Source organism: Manis javanica, chromosome 7 (assembly GCF_040802235.1).
Source record: "Manis javanica isolate MJ-LG chromosome 7, MJ_LKY, whole genome shotgun sequence".
Taxonomy (NCBI): domain Eukaryota; kingdom Metazoa; phylum Chordata; class Mammalia; order Pholidota; family Manidae; genus Manis; species Manis javanica.
In genome coordinates, this window is record NC_133162.1 from 48046960 (window position 1) to 48065313 (window position 18354).

Below are 18354 nucleotides of genomic sequence, written 5' to 3' on the forward strand. Positions count from 1 at the left end.
AAGGAATGTTAGATGTTAACATCTAATGTCAAGATGTTAAACTTAATGTTTAATATTTGGGAGTATAACACATGCATGCCAATTATGCATGCATAAATGCTATATTTGCATATTATGAAATAAGTACGTGCACATATGTGTAACTATTTTTATAGGTATTCAGAGTCAGACTGCCTGAATTTAAATCTGCCATTTACTAGCTGTGTGATCTTGGGAAAAATACATAAGTTCTCCATCTCATGACAAAAAAGGTTTCCTCATCTGCAAAATGTGAATAATTATAGTACCCACCTCATAGAGCTGTGGGAATTAAATGAGAAGCTATATGCAAAGTGCTTAGAACAATGCCTGGCACAGAGTAAATCTCAATAAGTCTTAGCTGTGATCATTATTATTATTATAATGGCACTGGGCATTGGGCACATAGTATGGGGATGCCAGAAGATAAATAGAACATGACCCAAAACAAACTAACTCACTTTACCGATTAGTTTTCCCAGAACCAGCCTTCAGTCAGAGATTTGTGATAAACTTTGTGACCAACTATGAAAAGTAATGGGAGACACATATAGTCCGTATTTTTTAAATAAGAAATTTGTATAATACAGAAAATATAAAAGAGAAACTAGCAATCACACATGCTAGTGCTATTGAGAATTAACCATTTTGACACATTTATTTCCATGGGCTAATATTAACATTTCCTAATGGGATATGAATTAAAAAACAACAGCAATAAAAACCCAAAATTTCTGCCTTTGTTAGATAGGGATAATTATATCTATTTATTATTAAAGCCTCTGTGTGTGTGTGTGTGTGTGTGTGTGTATACATGTATATATATATACACAAACATAAATAATTATATAAAAAAAGTAAAAAATGTATTTTGAAGACTGTAACCTGTTATCTTGGGAGAAGGGTAAAGAGGCTTTTCCTTTTTATTCTGTATTGATAGAAATTTTTTCAAAGACAGTTTGTGAGTATTCATAAATTACTTGTTAATTAAAAATTCTTACTACTACTAGAATCTTTGGAGTATTAAACAGCTTAAAATTTAAAAATAATTCTCAATTTTCTTTGCTCTATAGGCAGTTACAGTGACTGATTGTTACTGGGAGCACCCAGGAAGAGGGAGCACAGTTAATTACAGTTCTTAACAAGGAGTCTGACGCTTCCTGTTATCCAAGGGGTTCTCAGTAAATATGCATATAAACAAAGCCCAGGCTGCTTGGGCATTATGCACATGCATATTTAATATAGCCTGACTTTGATTATAAAAATAAAGAAATTTTTTATGAGAATTGATTAAAGGTGACAGAGATCATAAAAATGTCTTGCTCCCATGAATCTTTTTTTCTCCCATGAATCTTACAGCAATATTGAGCTGAACTTCTTGAGAGTTCATTTCTCAAACAAGAGGTAATTTTCTTTCACTAATCAGTGGATAGTACATATGGAACTTGTTAAAGGTCCCTAAGCCTGAAAAATTTGGCCACATAAAACAGTGGTTAAGATTATTGGATTTGAAGTCCAACTACTTAGTTAACAAAAAAACTCAGCTTTTTTAGTAACTAGTAAATGACTTCAGACAAGTTACTTAACCACTGACATTTAATAAAAAAATAGCTACTATTACTGAGTTACTACTATGATCAGACTTTGTGTTAAGTGCTCTACTTACATTATTCATGTAATGTAAAGATACATAACTTGCCTAAAGTCTCAGGACAGAACTAGGATTTAAAACGAAACAATCAGATTCTAAGAGTCAGGAATCCTCTCTTCTCTTGCTTCTGTTATTGCAGTTATGATTAATAAAAGCAAGTCTTGATAAATGATGATAATAAGGATTAGATGGGTGAGTGAAATAAAATCATATCATAGATAGCCCTCAAACCTCATTTTACTTGGGCTGAAGTTTGTTTTCCCAAGCTATTAATTGGTAACAAAATTATCAGACTTGAATTATATCTTTTTTATTTAAAGTAGCATTGATAATATAATCTTATATTGGTTTCAAGTATACAACACAGTGGTTCAACAGCTACCCATATTATTAAATCCTCACCCCCACTAGTGCAGTTACTATCTGTAAACATAGGAAGATGTTACAGAATCACTGGCTGTATTCTCCATGTTGTACTACCATCCCTGTGAAATTATGTCTTCTTCTAAAAATTGTGAAATCATTAATAAAAAAGACAAGGGCTAAAAGGCAGGAAGAAGGAGCTTTGTAATGGATAATTTATAAATTGATCAGTCCTCCCTGAATAATGAATGGTGGCTAAACATCTTTTGAAGAACTCAGTTGTGTGAAAACATCTTTTACATATTCTTAGGATAAACCTATCTGACCATTTTTTGGCATTTAAATGTATTGAGCTTGTAGGTGCCATCATCTAAATATCATAGCAAGTTTAATTGCATCACAGACCACTGTTTGAATAGGAGCATTTAATACATTTTTTCTGAATTTCATTAATAAGGAAATTATTTCTTATAATGAAAAATCAAAATACAAATATAAAGAGTTGGGTTTGATTATGGCTTTTTGGGAATGACTGACAGATGCCCAGCTTCTTCCTTCATGCTAAATAGTATGTTTGTTTTAGGTTGAACAAATCCTGGCAGAATTTAAGGTCAGAGCCCTGGAATGTCACCCTGACAAGCATCCTGAAAACTCCAAAGCTGGTAAGTATTTAATAATGGCTGAAAAGGATTTGGAATTAAAAAGTCGTTAACTTAATTTTATTTTATCTGTTATGCTCAAACTCATTCTTTCATTCAATGCCAAATAATGTTTTTTGCACTAGTGCATGCAGGAGGGGAGGGAACTGTGTAGGGCCTTTTTTCTAACAGTAGTCATTTAACATCCATTTTTCCTTCAGCTATAACATGCTGCTTCATGGTTTAAAATTTGTCCAGTTTATGATTTATTTCACAGCTCTTGAATGCTCACATGACTTACGTATATTTGTAAACAGGGGTTGTCCTGATCAGCACCTTGCTGTGTTTCCTTCATTTTCAGTATGTCTATATAAAATATATGATGATATATTCATTCTTTTTCCTTTATCATAACTTAAATTCCATGATCACAAATTTAGACTTAAATTTGATGTGTACCTCAGCTTGAAAAAATGCAAACCAATTATCCTGCCTTATCCAGACTCTTTTCTGCTCCTCCGCTATTTATCTCTTTCCTTCTAGGGCCAAATTTCCTGAAAAAAAAAAAAAAGTCCATAGTTAATATCTCTATTCCCTTGTATCCAGTTTTCAATTTACCCAGGCTGAATTCCTCCCCACCTTTCTTGGAAACAGCTCTACTGATAATCACCAAGGACTACCTAGCTGCCCAATCCAATAGTTACTTTTTGGTTCTTATCTTCCCTGAACTTGCATCTGAAGTTGGCACTGTTAACCATGCTCTCCTTGAAACACTCTTTTCTTCTTAGCACCAAATAGGCCCTCATGCTTTTCCTCCAATCTCTTGGGCTGGTCTTTCTGTCTCTATTGTGACTCCTCTCTGCTGCCCTAGGATTCGCTCCTAAACTCTCTTCTAGGCTTACTCTCTACTTTATGAGAGTTTTGTCCAAGTCTGTGGTTTAAATCATCAGCTCTTTGTTGATGGCTCACAAATCTATCCTTAGCTCAGTTTTCATTCCTCACCTTCAGACTGTAGTTTCAGCTGCTTCTTGGAAATCTCCATTTGGAGACATTTCAAAGTCACTCTGTCAAAAACTAGACTCACTATTCTCCTCTCACCTCTCTAAAATCTCACTCATACTTCTGTTTCCCCATTTCAATAAATGGCAGCAGCATCCACTCAGTTGGCCAAGCAGAAACCTTGTCTCCATCCTCTCCCTCATGTCTGCATTTCAGGATTACCAGATGCTAGTGACTTACCTTCCACACCTCTCCCCTTGCTGTGGTCCTCTCTTCTCCATCCTTACAGCCATCTAGTAGGTAGCTGAAGTCATTTCATGCCTAGGTCTCAACAGCACTCCTTTAATTGCTTTGCACCTGCAGACAGCAGTGTTTCTTTTTAATTATGGAAAAAACAAAAGATTGAATAGGTACTAAAAGATACATAGAATACTAGAATGAATGCCCATGTATGTTCACCCAGCTTAAGACTTGACCAATGCAGTTGAAGTCTCTTGTGTATTCCTACTCCGATTTTATCCTCAGGATAGGTTATACTATCTTAAATTTGATGATTATGCTTACTATAGGTGTATACTATAGGTGTATACATATAGTATGTGCATGTATATGGTTTTTCTATAAGGACAATATGATTAAGGCTTATCTGTAACTCCACATTGCACATTTTCTTTAGAAATTATTGATCATTTTGATTTATATAGAGATCACTTTCTAATATGTGAAGTCATTTTTTGTTAGATACTTGGGTATTAATTTTGCTCATTTGATTTTTTCCCTTTTTATTAAGGCATAACTTTCTTAAGGCAACATGCACCCATCGTAAGTGTGAACTTGATAAATTTGTGTCTATGTATGATCAGTTTAACCACAGCCCAGATGAAGATACAGAACACTTCCCGCACCCGTTTTCATGTCCTGTTCAAAGTGAGCACCCTCCCCCATTTTTGGATCTCTGTCATCACTGATCAATTTTGTCTAGTTTGAATTTCATACAAATGGAATCATATAGCACACCCTCTTTTATGGTGGCTCCTCTTACTTCACATTATGTCTGTGATATTTACCCATAGTGTACATGCAGCCAGAGTTCATCCTTTTTCATTGCTGGGCCTTTAGGCACAGACTCCTTCATGCTGTGCCCCCTTCCTCCCCATCTTGCCAGTCCTCTTTTTATCCATCACCACGCATAAAACGACATGTTTCAGCCACATAGAACTACCTTGGTTCCTTAACATGCCCTGTTTTCTGTCCTCCAGACCTTTGTACCTGCTGGTTCCTCTGCCTGGAACTCCCCTCTGAGGCTCACATACCCCCCTTCCCTGCTCTGATAAGCTAGGTCATGCACCTGTATCAGGCCTCAGCTTAGCCATCACTTCCTCTGGGAAGTCCTGTGTGCCCAAGCTACCAAGAGCACCTTAAAGTCAGGCAGCGAACTGTATCTCACTGTCTCTTTGTTGCCCATTTGCTTGTTCATGTACTGGAAGCTTGGTGAGGCATGCTTCCTGCTTGTCTTGTTCATAGTGCTATGCCCTGCATTTGGCGTAGTACCTACCATGGAAGGACAGCTACTTTAAGCAAATAATCTCTCGAATAGGTGAATGAATGAATGAATTCATGAACTTTTCTTTAGGAGACATATTAATTACCTCTGGAATTAGAATGAACATAGATGTCCTATCATAAAAGTATAAAAATTTGACAAATACTTAAAAACAACCACTACTACAGGTTATTCTTTAATTGGGTTGTTTTCCAGTGAAGTGTGGTTTTGAGTTGTTTCTCTGTCCCTGGCAAACAATTTCTACTTGGTAATCTGATCAATCACTGTGCAGTTGTCATTTCCAGTTGTCATAGGGTTGGGTGTTTTTACATATGGGCTACCTCAGGGCTTTTTGTTTGCAGACACGCTGGACTGTGTAAATATTGTTTAAATGAAAAGGTACACAGACATCAATACCTTTCCTGTCAGGCTTGCAGTTCACAGATGATTCAGCCTTTGGATAGAAACTGTTTCTAAATCTGTTTAAGCAACCATTTACTCAATTTGGATTCACATGACTTTGAAAATAGAAGTGGTTCTTCACACACTTGGAGAAGGATTAAGGTTACTGGTAAACATATTTTAAAATGTTAAACAAAAATTCAACCACATGCTGAGTTTTAACATGACAGAAGTCCAGAATACATTAGACAGATTCAGAGACGTATTTCATTAAAGTGAAAGCCTGTAAAGCAATTGCGGGTAAAAGAAATTAAAGAAGAAATTATACTTGTATATATACCTTCTTGTCCCACTAAAGGTAGTCTCAACCATTGCCATTGAAATTACTGATTTGTTAGCATACAGAGTAGTACATATGAACATAGCTTTGTCTGGATTGCCCCTAGATCCCACTTACAACCCAGCTGATTTCGGGCAACCTATCTGAGCCTCAGCATTCTCATAGGTAAAATGGATGGACTAATAGTGTATTGCTTCATGCCTCTGCTGTGAAGATTTAATGAGGTGTCCTGGATGCAGGAAGAGCTAAATGAATGTTGCTAATTATGATTCAGTGGACTCCTTTTGTTTTTATGTAGCAGTCCAAGATAAAAATTTAACAAAATGGAACAGTTTTCTTTTTGGAAGTAAACATTAGATCTTTCTCATTTACATTAAAAAAATCCTAATAAAGCTTTTAGAAATCCCTTTTCCTCTCTAGGTGTTGATGATGTAGGCAGGACTGGTTCTACTTTAGAAATTGTGTCTTGTTCTCAAAAAGCTCAAAAAGCTCCTGTCTGGGGTTCATGCCAGGCCCATGTGTATGAGTGACAGTAACTGTTGCAGGCCAGTGCTTTATTAACTTCTCTTCGACTCTGAAGAAAGGGGTTTTGGACTAAATCAATAACCCGTGAAATGGTATTTTGGTTATTGATTTACAGGTTTCAAAGACATTTGGCTGTTTGAAGAAGTGGAACTCTTTGTCCCTTGCTAGCTGTTATTCAATGTCCCAATATTTTTCCACTTTATTCTTTTTTTTTCTCCTTAGAATAAAAATAACATACAGTAACAAATAATGTGGAAAGCAAAATTCTGCCCTTATCTCTTCCTGCCAGAGAACCTCTATTAACAGATTTATTTTCCTCTGGGTTTTTTCCCAAAGCATGTTCTGATGTCATAAATAATCATTATTATTCCTTAATTACAATTACAAGTAATTGTAAGCGGCCTACATTTAAAATGTAGCTCTACTAATACAAATTCTGTTGTCAAATATGAATTTAAGAGAACCTCTGTATTTTCAAAGTAGGCCTAGGAATTAAAACAGAATATCTCTTCAAAGGTTCCAGCATCATTTGCTCATGTAAAATGAGGTCTCTCTTCCCAAGAATAATGTTTATCTTGTGTGATTTATTTGATTAGCTGGTATAATACAGGACAAATATAAATCCAAGCTAATTATTATTATTTTTTAAACATTTTTTAAATTAAGGTATTATTGATATACACTCTTATGAAGGTTTCACATGAAAAAACAATGTGGTTATTCCATTCACCCATATTATAATGCCCCCTGCATACCCCACTGCAGTCACTGCACATCAGTATAGTAAGATGCCACAGAGTCACTTTTTGCCTTCTTTGTGCTACACTGTCTTCCCCATGATTTTTCCATACCATGTGTGCCAATCATAATACCCCTTCTCCAACCCTTCCCATCAGCCCTTCCCCCACCTATCCCCTTCTTGGAGTCTGTGAGTCTGTTGCTGTTTTGTTCCTTCAGTTTTGCTTCATTGTTATACTCCACAAATGAGGGAAATCATTTGGTACTTGTCTTTCTCCACCTGGCTTATTTCACTGAACATAGTGTCCTCCAGCTCCATCCGTGTTCTTGCAAATTTGCTTCTTTCCTATGGCTGAATAGTATTCCATTGTGTATATGTACCACATCTTCTTTATCCATTCATCTGCTGATGGACACTTAGGTTGCTTCCATATCTTGGCTATTGTAAATAGTGCTGCAATAAACATAGGGGTGTATATGTCTTTTTGAATCTGAGAAATCATATTCTTTGGGTAAATTCCTAGGAGTGGAATGTCTGGGTCAAATGGTATTTCTATTTTTAGTTTTTTGAGGAATCTCCATATTACTTTCCACAATGGTTGAGCTAGCTTACATTCCCACCAGCAGTGTAGGAGGGTTCCTCTTTCTCCACATCTTTGCCAGCATTTATTATTTTTAGTCTTTTTGATACTGGCCATCCTAATTGGTATGAGGTGCTACCTCACTTCAGTTTTTATTTGCATTTCCCTGATGATTATTGATGTGGAGCATCTTCTCATGTGTCTGTTGGCCATCTGAATTTCTTCTTTGGAGAACTGTCTGTTCATATCCTCCACCCAATTTTCAATAGGGTTATTCGCTTTTTGGTTGTTGAGATGTGTGAGTTCTTTATATATTTTGGATGTTTACCCCTTGTTGGATATGTTGTTTACAAATATGTTCTCCCATACTGTAGGATGCCTTTTTATTCTGTTGATGGTGTCCTTTGCTTTACAGAAGCTTTTTTGTTTGATGGAGTCCCATGTATTCATTTTTGCTTTTGTTTCCCTTGTCCGAGGAGGTGTGTTCAGGAAAAAGTTGCTCATGTTTAAATCCTAGGGATTTTTGCCTATGTTGTCTTCTAAGAGTTTTATGGTTTCATGACTTACATTCAGGTCTTTGATCCATTTTGAGTTTACTTTTGTGTAAGGGGATAGACAATAATCCAGTTTCATTCTCTTGCATATAGCTAGCTGTCCAGTTTTGTCAACACCAGTTGTTGAAGAGGCTGTCACTTCCCCATTGTATGTCTATGGTTCCTTTATCATATGTTAATTGACTATATATGCTTGGGTTTATATCTGGGCTCTCTAGTCTGTTCCCTTGGTCTATGGGTCTGTTCTTGTGCCAGTACCAAATTGTCTTGATTACTGTGGCTTTGTAGTAGACCTTGAACTTGGGAAGTGAGATCCCCCCCACTTTATTCTTCCTTCTCAGGATTGCTTTGGCTATTCGGGGTCTTTTGTGATTCCATATGAATTTTAGAACTATTTGCTCTAGTTTTTTGAAGAATGCTGTTGGTACTTTGATAGGAATTGAATTGAATCTGTAGATTGCTTTAGGCTGGATGGCCATTTTGACAATATTAATTCTCCCTATCTATGAGCGTGAGATGTGTTTCCATTTATTGGTATCTTCTTTAATTTCTCTCATGAGTGTCTTGTAGTTTTCAGAGTATGGGTCTTTCACTTCCTTGGTTAGGTTTATTCTTAGGTATTTTATTCTTTTTGATGCAATTGTGAATGGAATTGTTTTCCTGATTTCTCTTTCTGCTAGTTCATCATTAGTGTATAGGAATGCCACAGATTTCTGTGTATTAATTTTGTATCCTGCAACTTTGCTGAATTCAGATATTAGTCTAGTAGTTTTGGAGTGGATTCGTTAGGGTTTTTTTATGTACAGTGCTATGTCATCTGCAAACAGTGACATTTTAAGTTCTTCTTTACCCATCTGGATGCCTTTTCTTTCTTTGTGTTTTCTGTTTGCTGTGGTGAGGACCTCTAGAACTATGTTGAATAAAAGTGGGGAGAGTGGGCATCCATGTCTTGTTCCTGATCTTAAAGGAAAGGCTTTCAGCTTCTCGCTGTTAAGTATGATGTTGGCTGTGGATTTGTCCTATATGGCCTTTATTGTGTTGGGTACTTGCCCTGTATACCCATTTTGTTGAGAGTTCTTATCATGAATGGATGTTGAATTTTGTTGAATGCTTTTTCGGCATCTATGGAGATGATCATGTGGTTTTTGTCCTTCTTTTTGTTGATGTGGTGGATAATGTTGATGGATTTTCTGATACTTTACCATGCTTGTATCCCTGGATTAAATCTTACTTGATCATGATGGATGATCTTTTTGATGTATTTTTAAATTCAGTTTGCTAATATTTTGTTGAGTATTTTTGCATCTATGTTCATCAGGGATATTGGTCTGTAATTTTCTTTTTTTGTGGTGTCTTTGACTGGTTTTGGTATTAGGTCGATACTGGCCCCATGGAATGAGTTTGGAAATATTCCATCTTGTTTTACTTTTTGGAAAACTTCAAAGAGAATGGGTATTAGGTCTTCACTAAATGTTTGATAAAATTCAGCAGTGATGCCATCTGGTAGAGGAGATTTGTTCTTAGGTAGTTTTTGATTACCAATTCAATTTTGTTGCTCTTTATTGGTCTATTCAGATTTTCTGTTTCTTCCTGGGTCAGCCTTAGAAGGTTGTATTTTTCTAGAAAGTTGTCTGTTTCTTGTTGGCATGTAATTTTTCCAAGTGTTCTCTAATAATTCTTTGTATTTCTGTGGTGTCTGTAGTGATTTTTCCTTTCTCATTTCTGATTCTGTTTATATATGTAGACTCTCTTTTTTGCTTGATAAATCTGGCTAGGGGTTTATCTGTTTTGTTTATTTTCTTGAATCAGCTTCTACTTTCATTGAATCTGTTGTTTTATTCTTCTCGATTGTATTTATTTCTGCTCAAATCTTTATTATATCCCTCCTTCTACGACTTTGGGCCTCATTTGTTCTTCTTTTTCTAGTTTCATTTATTGTGAGTTTAAACTGTTCTTATGGGAGTGTTCTTTCCTTAGGTGGGTCTGTATTGCTATATACTTTCCTCTTAGTACAGCCTTTACTGCATCCCACAGATTTTGCAGTGTTGAATTATTGTTGTCATTTGTCTCCATATATTGCTTGATCTCTGTTTTTATTTGGTCATTGATCCTTTGGTTATTTAGGACCATGTTGTTAAGCTTCCATGTGTTCCTGGAACTTATTGTTTTCTTGGCATAATTTATTTCCAAGCTTATTTTCATCAAATCTTTTGAAGATGATGGAACAAAGAAAAGACCACCTAATAGGAAAGGTAAGGCTCTTTTGCTTTCTGCTCATCAATTGTTTAGAGATTGATATCAGAGTAATTCCAAGAGACAGCTTTCATTCTGGAAATATTGCCAACAGTAATCTACAAAGAAGCAGTGACTCACAGATAAATAAATAACTCTTTACAACCACTGCCCTACAACTGGCATGTGTATCCGTGGTGATAATTTAATGAGCTTTTTATTCCTGTTGGAAAAAGTGACATCTCATTTATACAGAGAGAAATTTACAATGTTGTCAACACAGGAAGGATTGCTCAGTGGAGTGAGCTGCTATGGCAGATGGTTTTTATTTTTTTAAAATTTGTTTCAGTAACAATTGTTACTGCTGTCAACAGTCCCATCTCCAGGGTCTTCCCTTTAACCCATTAATTGCTGCTGCATGCAGTGATGATTATTAGTTAATGGCCTATTAGTTACCTGTGCTGAACAGTTTCAAGCAGAGTCCTAGAGGTGCCTGCTGAGGCAGGCAGTTATTCTGGTTGCTGGGGGAATGCTTGAAATGGTGGTGTTGGGGGATAGGAGCTCAGGAACATAAGCCTTTAACAACTAGGGACAGAAGCATTTCAGTATTTTCACAACTGATACGGAGGTACCGTTAGTATTAACTGCACATTCAACCTAACACCTGTTTGAGAGGAGCTTAACTACTTACCATGAGGGTTTTTTTTTCATTGAAGTATCATTTATATACAATCTTATATTGGTTTCAGTGTGTATCAAGTTCGACAGTTATCCATATTATTAAATCCTCCCTCCCACTGGGGTAGTTACTATCTATCAACAGAGGAAGATGTTACAGAACCATTGACTATATTCTCCATACTATACTACCATCCCTATGACCAACTTATATTATGATTGAGAATTTTTCTGTCCCTTTCTGCCCCTCACCATCCTGCCTCTACCCATCTGAAACCCTCCCCCATGGTAAACACCAGCCACTTCTCAGTGTCTGTGAGTCTACTGCTATTTTGTTCACCTTATTTTGTTTTGTTTTTAGATTCCACAAATCAGTGAAATCATATGATATTTATCTTTCTCCAATGGGCTTATTTCACTTAGCTAATACCCTCTAGGTCCATCCATGTTGTTGCAAGTGACAGAATTAATTTTTTTCAATGGCTGAATAATATTCCATTGTGTAATGTACCACATATTCATTTTTGTTTGTTTATATATAAAAATATCTTTGATATACAATCTAATATTGGTTTCAAATATACAACACAGTGGTTCAACAGTTACCCATATTATTAAATCCTCACCCACTCTAGTGCAGTTACTGTCTGTCAAAGTAGGGAGATATTGTTGACTGTATTCTCCATGCTGTACTACCATCCCTGTGACCAACTTATATTGTGATTGTGAGTTATTTTTCCCTTTTATCCCCTTCACCCTCCCCCCACATCTTCTCCAATCCTTCTCCCTTGTTAACCAGCAGTTCCCTTCTTGGTATCTATGAGTCTACTCCTATTTTGTTCCTTCCATCTTGCTTTGATTTTATACTCCACAAATAGGTGAAATCATGTGGTATTTGTCTTTCTCCACCTAGCTTATTTCACTGAGCATAATACCTTGTAGATCCATCCATGTTGTTGCAAATGGGAGGATTTCTTTTCTTTTTATGGCTGAATAATATTTCATTGTGTGTATGTACCACATCTTTATCCATTTACCTATTGATGGACACTTTGGTTGCTTCCACATCATTATATTGCATATAATGCAGTGATACACATAGATGCATGTATCTTTTCAAATCAGGGACTTTGTTTTGTCAGATAAATTCCTAGAAGTGGAACTACTGGGTTGCATGGTATTTCTATTTTTAGTTTTGTGAGGAACCTCCACACTGCTTTCTCCAGTGGCTGCACCAATTGACATTCTCACCAACAGTGTAGGAGGGTTCCCTTTTCTCCACATCCTCGTCAACACTTGTTATTTCTTGTCTTTTGGATTGTGGCCATTCTGACTAGTGTAAGGTGATATCTCATTTGGCTTGATTTCATTTTCCTGATGATTAGTGATGTGAGCACCTTTTCCTGTGTGTATTGGCCATCTGTATTTCTTCTTTGGAAGAATGTCTATTCAGGTCCTCAGTCCATTTTTTTATTGAGTTATTTGTTTTCTTGATGTTGAGGCCCCATGAGGTATTTTAAAGCACTCTCATTTAATTTATAATAGTGAAAATAATTTTAATTATTTTTCTCATTAAAATATTTCTAATTCGTGAAATGTTTTAAGGATACATGTCATTTCTTTGGTGCTTAGAGCACAGGGAATAGTACTATATGGATATCTTTATATTTACATTCAAAATAGGAAGCATTCATTCATTCATTCATTCATTTAACATGTACTTTTTGAGCACCTGCTACACTGGTCCAGTGCAAGGGATGCAGCACAGAACAAAACAGAGTCTCTGCTCTCATGGAATTTGTATTCTAGTTGAGGAGACAGATCATTAACAAGTAACTATATACTGTGAGGAGTAAGTGATATGAAGAAAAGTTAAGTAGGGCAAGGAAAATAAAGGAATGGGACTGATGGGTTGCACAGCCATTTTATATGGCATGGTCAAAGAATACCCCATTGACAAGACAGCATCTGAGCTGACATCTGAAAGAAGTGAGCTGTGTGAGTGCCTAGAGTAAAAGTGTTCTTGGTAGAAAGGACAGCAGGTGCCAAGGGCCTGGGGCTGGAGTGTGCTAGGTGTGTTCGCAGAACATTGGGGAAGCTCCTGTGGTTACAGCAGGGGGAAAGTAGAAGAAAATGAGGTAGAGGGCAGGCTGAACATGTCAGGCCTACTAGCCATGGTAAGAATTTCAATTCTAAGAGAAATAGGAAGTCATCGGAAACCATTTTGAGCAGAGGAGTGATATTATCTGACTTATTTTTTAAAAAGATTGCTCTGACTGCTATATAGAAAATGGACCGCAGAAAGGCAGGAAGATCAGTTGAGAAGCCACTACACTAATCCAGCCAAGAGATGGTGGCTTGGACCAGAGCAGTGGCAGTAGAGGTGGTGACGAGGTCAGATCTGGGGTGTATTTTATAAGTAGAGCCAATGTTGTTTGCCTATGTGAAAGAAAGAGAAGATTCACGGATGACATCAAGCATATAGAAAACCAATTAAATATTTCCTGACTCCCCAAGCAGAACCAGGCTTGCCTCTATATTTCTACTTATCACATTGTAGTTAAGTTATTGTTTTTATGTCTGCTTTCTTACTAGATCCTGAGCTTCTCAAGGGCACAGCCTGATGAACTGATGAATGATGATGTTATTATTATCCCTGGAGGTGGAGGAGAAGGTGGGGATTAGAGGGTAACATGCACTGCAAGAAATTGGAAGGAGCAGGAAGGCACCAGCTGGGAGCCTGGCAGTCTTGGGTTTGAATTGTGACTCCATTATTTGTAGCTTTGGGACTTTGGGCAAGTTACATTAAACTCCTTCAGCCTTAGAGTCTGTAAAATGGAAATAATAACAACAGCAATAAATCCACCTCATAAGGTGGTTGTGAAAAAGAAACCCTGTACTCTTTAGCAATCACTCCCCATTTCCCTGTCCAGCCCCTGGCAACCCCAAATCTGCTTACTGACTCTATAAATTTGTGTATTCTGGATGTTCCATATAATGGAGTTAATACAATATGTGGCTTTTTGTGACTGGATTCTTTCATTTAACAAAATGTTCTCAAGGCTTGTCCACATTGTGACATTTATCAGTCCTTCATTCCTTTTTGTGGCTGAATGATAATTCCATTATATGGAGATACCACATTTTGTCTTTTTATTTATCAGTGGATGGACATTGAAAGTTGTTTCCACTTTTTGGCTAGTATCAGTAGTGTTATCGCGTCCCGCCACCTAGGGCGATGGCAGGAGAATGATTACCGAAGGCCTGGTTCATTAGGAATCTTTATTATGGGCATCCGAGCATCCATCTAGCGAAAGGCAAAAGCAAAAAACAACAACCACAACCACCCCCACTTCCTCCAGGGCAGCAGCTTATATAGCATATCCCAACCAATCAGCTGACTGATCACGTGCCAGGTTCAGTCTTATTGGAAACATGTGAAAAGCATGCTATGAGCACAAGCATGGAAATGGGGACAAGCCAATCATGGAGACTTCCTTATGCGCTGAGCTGTAGGGCCAGGAAGGGTGGTGTCTAGGAAGCAGGCGCCATCTTTAGGGCATTGTCCAGCTAGAGTGGGGCTCAGCCTCGGCCATAGGCCGGGCCCCAACATCTCCCCCTTTATTGTTTTATAACCAAAGGGCTGTCGGGATCATGCCTGTCTTAGGTCGTCCGGAGTCTGCGGCATTCTTACCCGTCCTCAGGGAACAGACAACTTAGGTCTGCGCCCTGTCTTAGGTTGATATGCGCAGCTCTCGATCTTACCCATCCTTGACTACTGATCCAGCATATTAAGCCATACTCTACGGGAGATGCCTTCCTCTAGCACTGCCATGGCCTGCAACAGGACCTTCCGTTCTCCCCATTGCTGTTTTTGTATGGAACAGACTTTCCTCCCAAGCAGGAGGAGGCCCACAATTAGCAATATTCCTATGACACCTACACCTGACCAGGCTTTGGTGGCGTTTAACACAGCTTCAGCTATTTGAGCTACGGAGAGCATCTCTTCCTTCTTGGAGCTAACATTCAAAATTTCTAACCGTAGCTGAGTGGTGAGCTCGTCAAGCTCACTGGACCAATTTGTGGTTAACATCTTGCCTAACTGTCTGGACAAGTTGGCAGCTTTAGAATAATTATGAAAAGGAATACCAGTAATACACCCTCGTATATGCAGCCCACAGACAAAACCTCCCCCAAGAGGTCCAATTGTTCTTGAAGAAGGTTCATGCGTTGGTTGACCAATGCCATCCCATTCTTAAAATGGCCGTTGATGACATTCTGCATTGTAATTGCCGAGGCAGTGGCCTGGGACAGACCATTCAGCGTCTCTGCTGTAGGAATGGTGATAGTCAGCGCGGCGGTGGCTGCAGCTGCAGCTCGGCTTCACCGTCGCCTGCTGTAGGATCCATGGCAGGAGCAGAAGCAGTGCGATCATCTTGTACCTCTGCTCGGGGGTTTTCCACTCTGCGTATCAGACGTTCAGGCACCCAAACGGGGTTCTGCTGGTCCTGTGGAAAAACACAAACCAAGTCTCAGGTCCAGATTATCACTGGGTTCGGGCCTTTCCATGTTCCTTACAACACATCCTTCCACAAAACTTTAGGCATGTGTTTTGGATTGGATTGTTGGCTGTGCTGCTCTGCTGCACTGCGGCCATTTTTGTCCAGTGTTAAAAAGTTTAAAATGAATAATATGATGTTTAATTTGTCTCTGGGGGATCTAATGTCTTCTCCTATTCCCCCTTTTTGTTTATATAAGGCATTCTTGAGGGTGAGGTGGGTGCGTTCCACCATACCCTGACCCTGAGGGTTGTAGGGAATGCCGGTAGTATGTTTGATGTCTAGAGTTTTGACAAAGGTAAGGAATGGTTTGGATGAATACGCTGGTCCATTGTCCGTTTTAAGATGCTTGGGCTTTCCCCAGGCCGAAAATGCTTGCAAACAATGGAAAATGACATCCCGAGATTTCTCCCCCGTGTGGCAGGATGCAAAGATAACACCTGAGCAGGTGTCCACAGACACATGAACATATTTCATCCTGCCAAATTCAGGGATGTGAGTGACATCCATTTGCCAAATGTGGTTGGGAAGCAATCCTTTTGGGTTAACCCCTATGGGGGTAGGGGGAAGAAGCGATACATGCCACTTGCAGCTGCCCACTATGGCTCTCGCCTGTTCTCTAGTGATCTGGAACTTCAGGCGGAGGGTGGTGGCATTAGCGTGAAATTTCTTGTGAAATAGATTGGCCTGTTCCGCAGGGTCTGTTACCACAAACATAGTAGATTCCCTAGTCAGGGAATCTGCGCGATGGTTTCCCTCAGTGAGGGGCCCCGGAAGGGAGGTATGAGCTCTTATATGTCCAATGAAAAAGGGGTCTGAACGGTCCCAAATTATCTGCTGTAGGCATCTAAGAATATTTAAGACGGATGAGGAGGGGTTAATGTGACCTGCGCACTCTATTGCAGAGACGGCATTCACTACATACTGGCTGTCTGATAGAAGGTTAAAGGGTTCCTTTGGAAAGAGCTCAAATGGTCGCTTCACTGCCAATAGTTCTGTCTGTTGGGCCGAGGTAGTCGTGAACTTGAAGGTCCACGAGGCATCATCAGTAACTATGGCCCCAATGCCAGTTTTAGAACCATCAGTGAACAGTACTCTTACTTTAGGTATGGGTTTATGTCTGGTGTTTCTCGGGAAAACAACTGGGTTAGACAAGCAAAATTGTAGTCACAGATGCTTTGGGTAACGATTGTCAAAGGAGGCTTGAGAGACGGTGTGTACAATGGCCCATGTGTCACAAGAGGCAAGGCACTCTAACTGTGTCGCTGAGTATGGAGTTATGATAATAGAGGGCGCTATTCCAAAGGTTTTGACTGCCACCTTGATTCCCTTGAGGATTAAGTCCGCTATAGACTGTGGGTACCAAATCAACGTCTTTCCTGGTGAATGAGCTAAATACACCCACAGAAGGGGTCCCTCTTGCCAGAGCACGCCTGTGGGGCTATGATTGCTGGGAAGCGTAATAAAGGAAAGAGGTTTCTGATAATTTATTCTATCCACTTGAGCAAGTTCTAAACAGGATTGGATGAGTTCCAATGCCCTTCTTGCCTGATCAGTGAGTGAGCGGGGTGATGTTAGATCTGGGTCACCTCTCAGTATAGCATAGAGAGGTCGGAGCTCTTCATCAGTAAGCTTTAGGTAGGGTCGCACCCAATTTATATCACCAAGCAGTTTCTGGAAATCATTAAGATTTTTTAGGTGATCTGTCCTTATAACTATTTTCAAGGGTCTGGCCAGGGTGCTTTCTAATCTCATTCCTAAATAACTCTTGGCACTAGTCTTCTGGATTTTTTCTGGGGCTATAGCCAGGCCCCATTTTTGGAAGTGCGACTGCAAGAAACAGAGACCTTGCTCTAGCTCCCTGCTGCTCTCATGACACAAAAGGATGTCATCCATATAATGATAGATGCCTTAGGCAGGGCCATGGGCAGTGGCAAACCCAGTTGTATTGAGCCCATAAGCACCATCTGCTTATTTACAGCTCTAAGGTCATGTAAAAGCCTCCACTTCCCTGTTTTCTTTCTTATCACAAAAATAGGTGTGTTCCAGGGGGAGGTAGAGGCCTGAATATGCTTGGCAGCAAGCTGCTCCTGTACTAAAGTGTGGGGTGCTTCCTTCTTCTCTTTAGTAAGGGGCCACTGAGGAACCCACACAGGATTCTCAGATCACCACTGAATCTTTATTTGCTGTTCTCCTTCAGTGGCCCCGAGGAAAAACCCAGCCAGGGCCCTCCAAATCCACTGGGCGTAATGTTAGACAAAGGAATGGGCTTTTCTCGACCCGACAACTTCTTCCCAAGTCCACCTGTCCCGGGGTAGCCCTGTCTTTTCATAATGCAGTTAGACTGTTCACTGTAGAAAGTTTCCGTGGGAAATTTGAGATTCATTTGGGTTAGTACATCTCTTCCCCAGAGGGACACGGGTATGTTTAGCACGAAGGATTGAATTATCCCCTCGCGCCCTTCTTGGTCCATCCAAGACAGTGAAGCAGCACTACATAGGGGCGCTTGGGCTATCCCGAGTCCCCTTAAGGT

The 18354-nt window shown here is 39.1% G+C and overlaps 1 protein-coding gene and 1 long non-coding RNA gene across 7 annotated transcripts in view; one reads left to right on the forward strand and one right to left on the reverse strand.

Annotated features, from left to right (window-relative positions):
• The window catches only part of DNAJC12 (DnaJ heat shock protein family (Hsp40) member C12), a 129402-nt gene that overhangs the window by 71168 nt on the left and 39880 nt on the right, over positions 1 to 18354 (forward strand). For 3 of the 6 annotated variants that reach the window (XM_073240977.1, XM_073240972.1, XM_073240973.1), the window contains exons 3-4: positions 2616 to 2694; positions 13858 to 13936. In XM_073240977.1, coding sequence (XP_073097078.1) covers positions 2616 to 2694; positions 13858 to 13936 — 158 coding nt within the window. Of the gene's footprint in view, positions 1 to 2615; positions 2695 to 10543; positions 10605 to 13857; positions 13937 to 18354 lie in introns of those variants that run through there. The other 3 variants (XM_073240975.1, XM_073240974.1, XM_073240976.1) reach the window with 2 other exon arrangements.
• The window catches only part of LOC140850406 (uncharacterized), a 53440-nt gene continuing 49028 nt past the window's right edge, over positions 13943 to 18354 (reverse strand). The window contains exon 4 of the long non-coding RNA XR_012133209.1: positions 13943 to 15770. This is a non-coding gene — a long non-coding RNA (uncharacterized lncRNA). The remainder of the gene's footprint in view (positions 15771 to 18354) is intronic.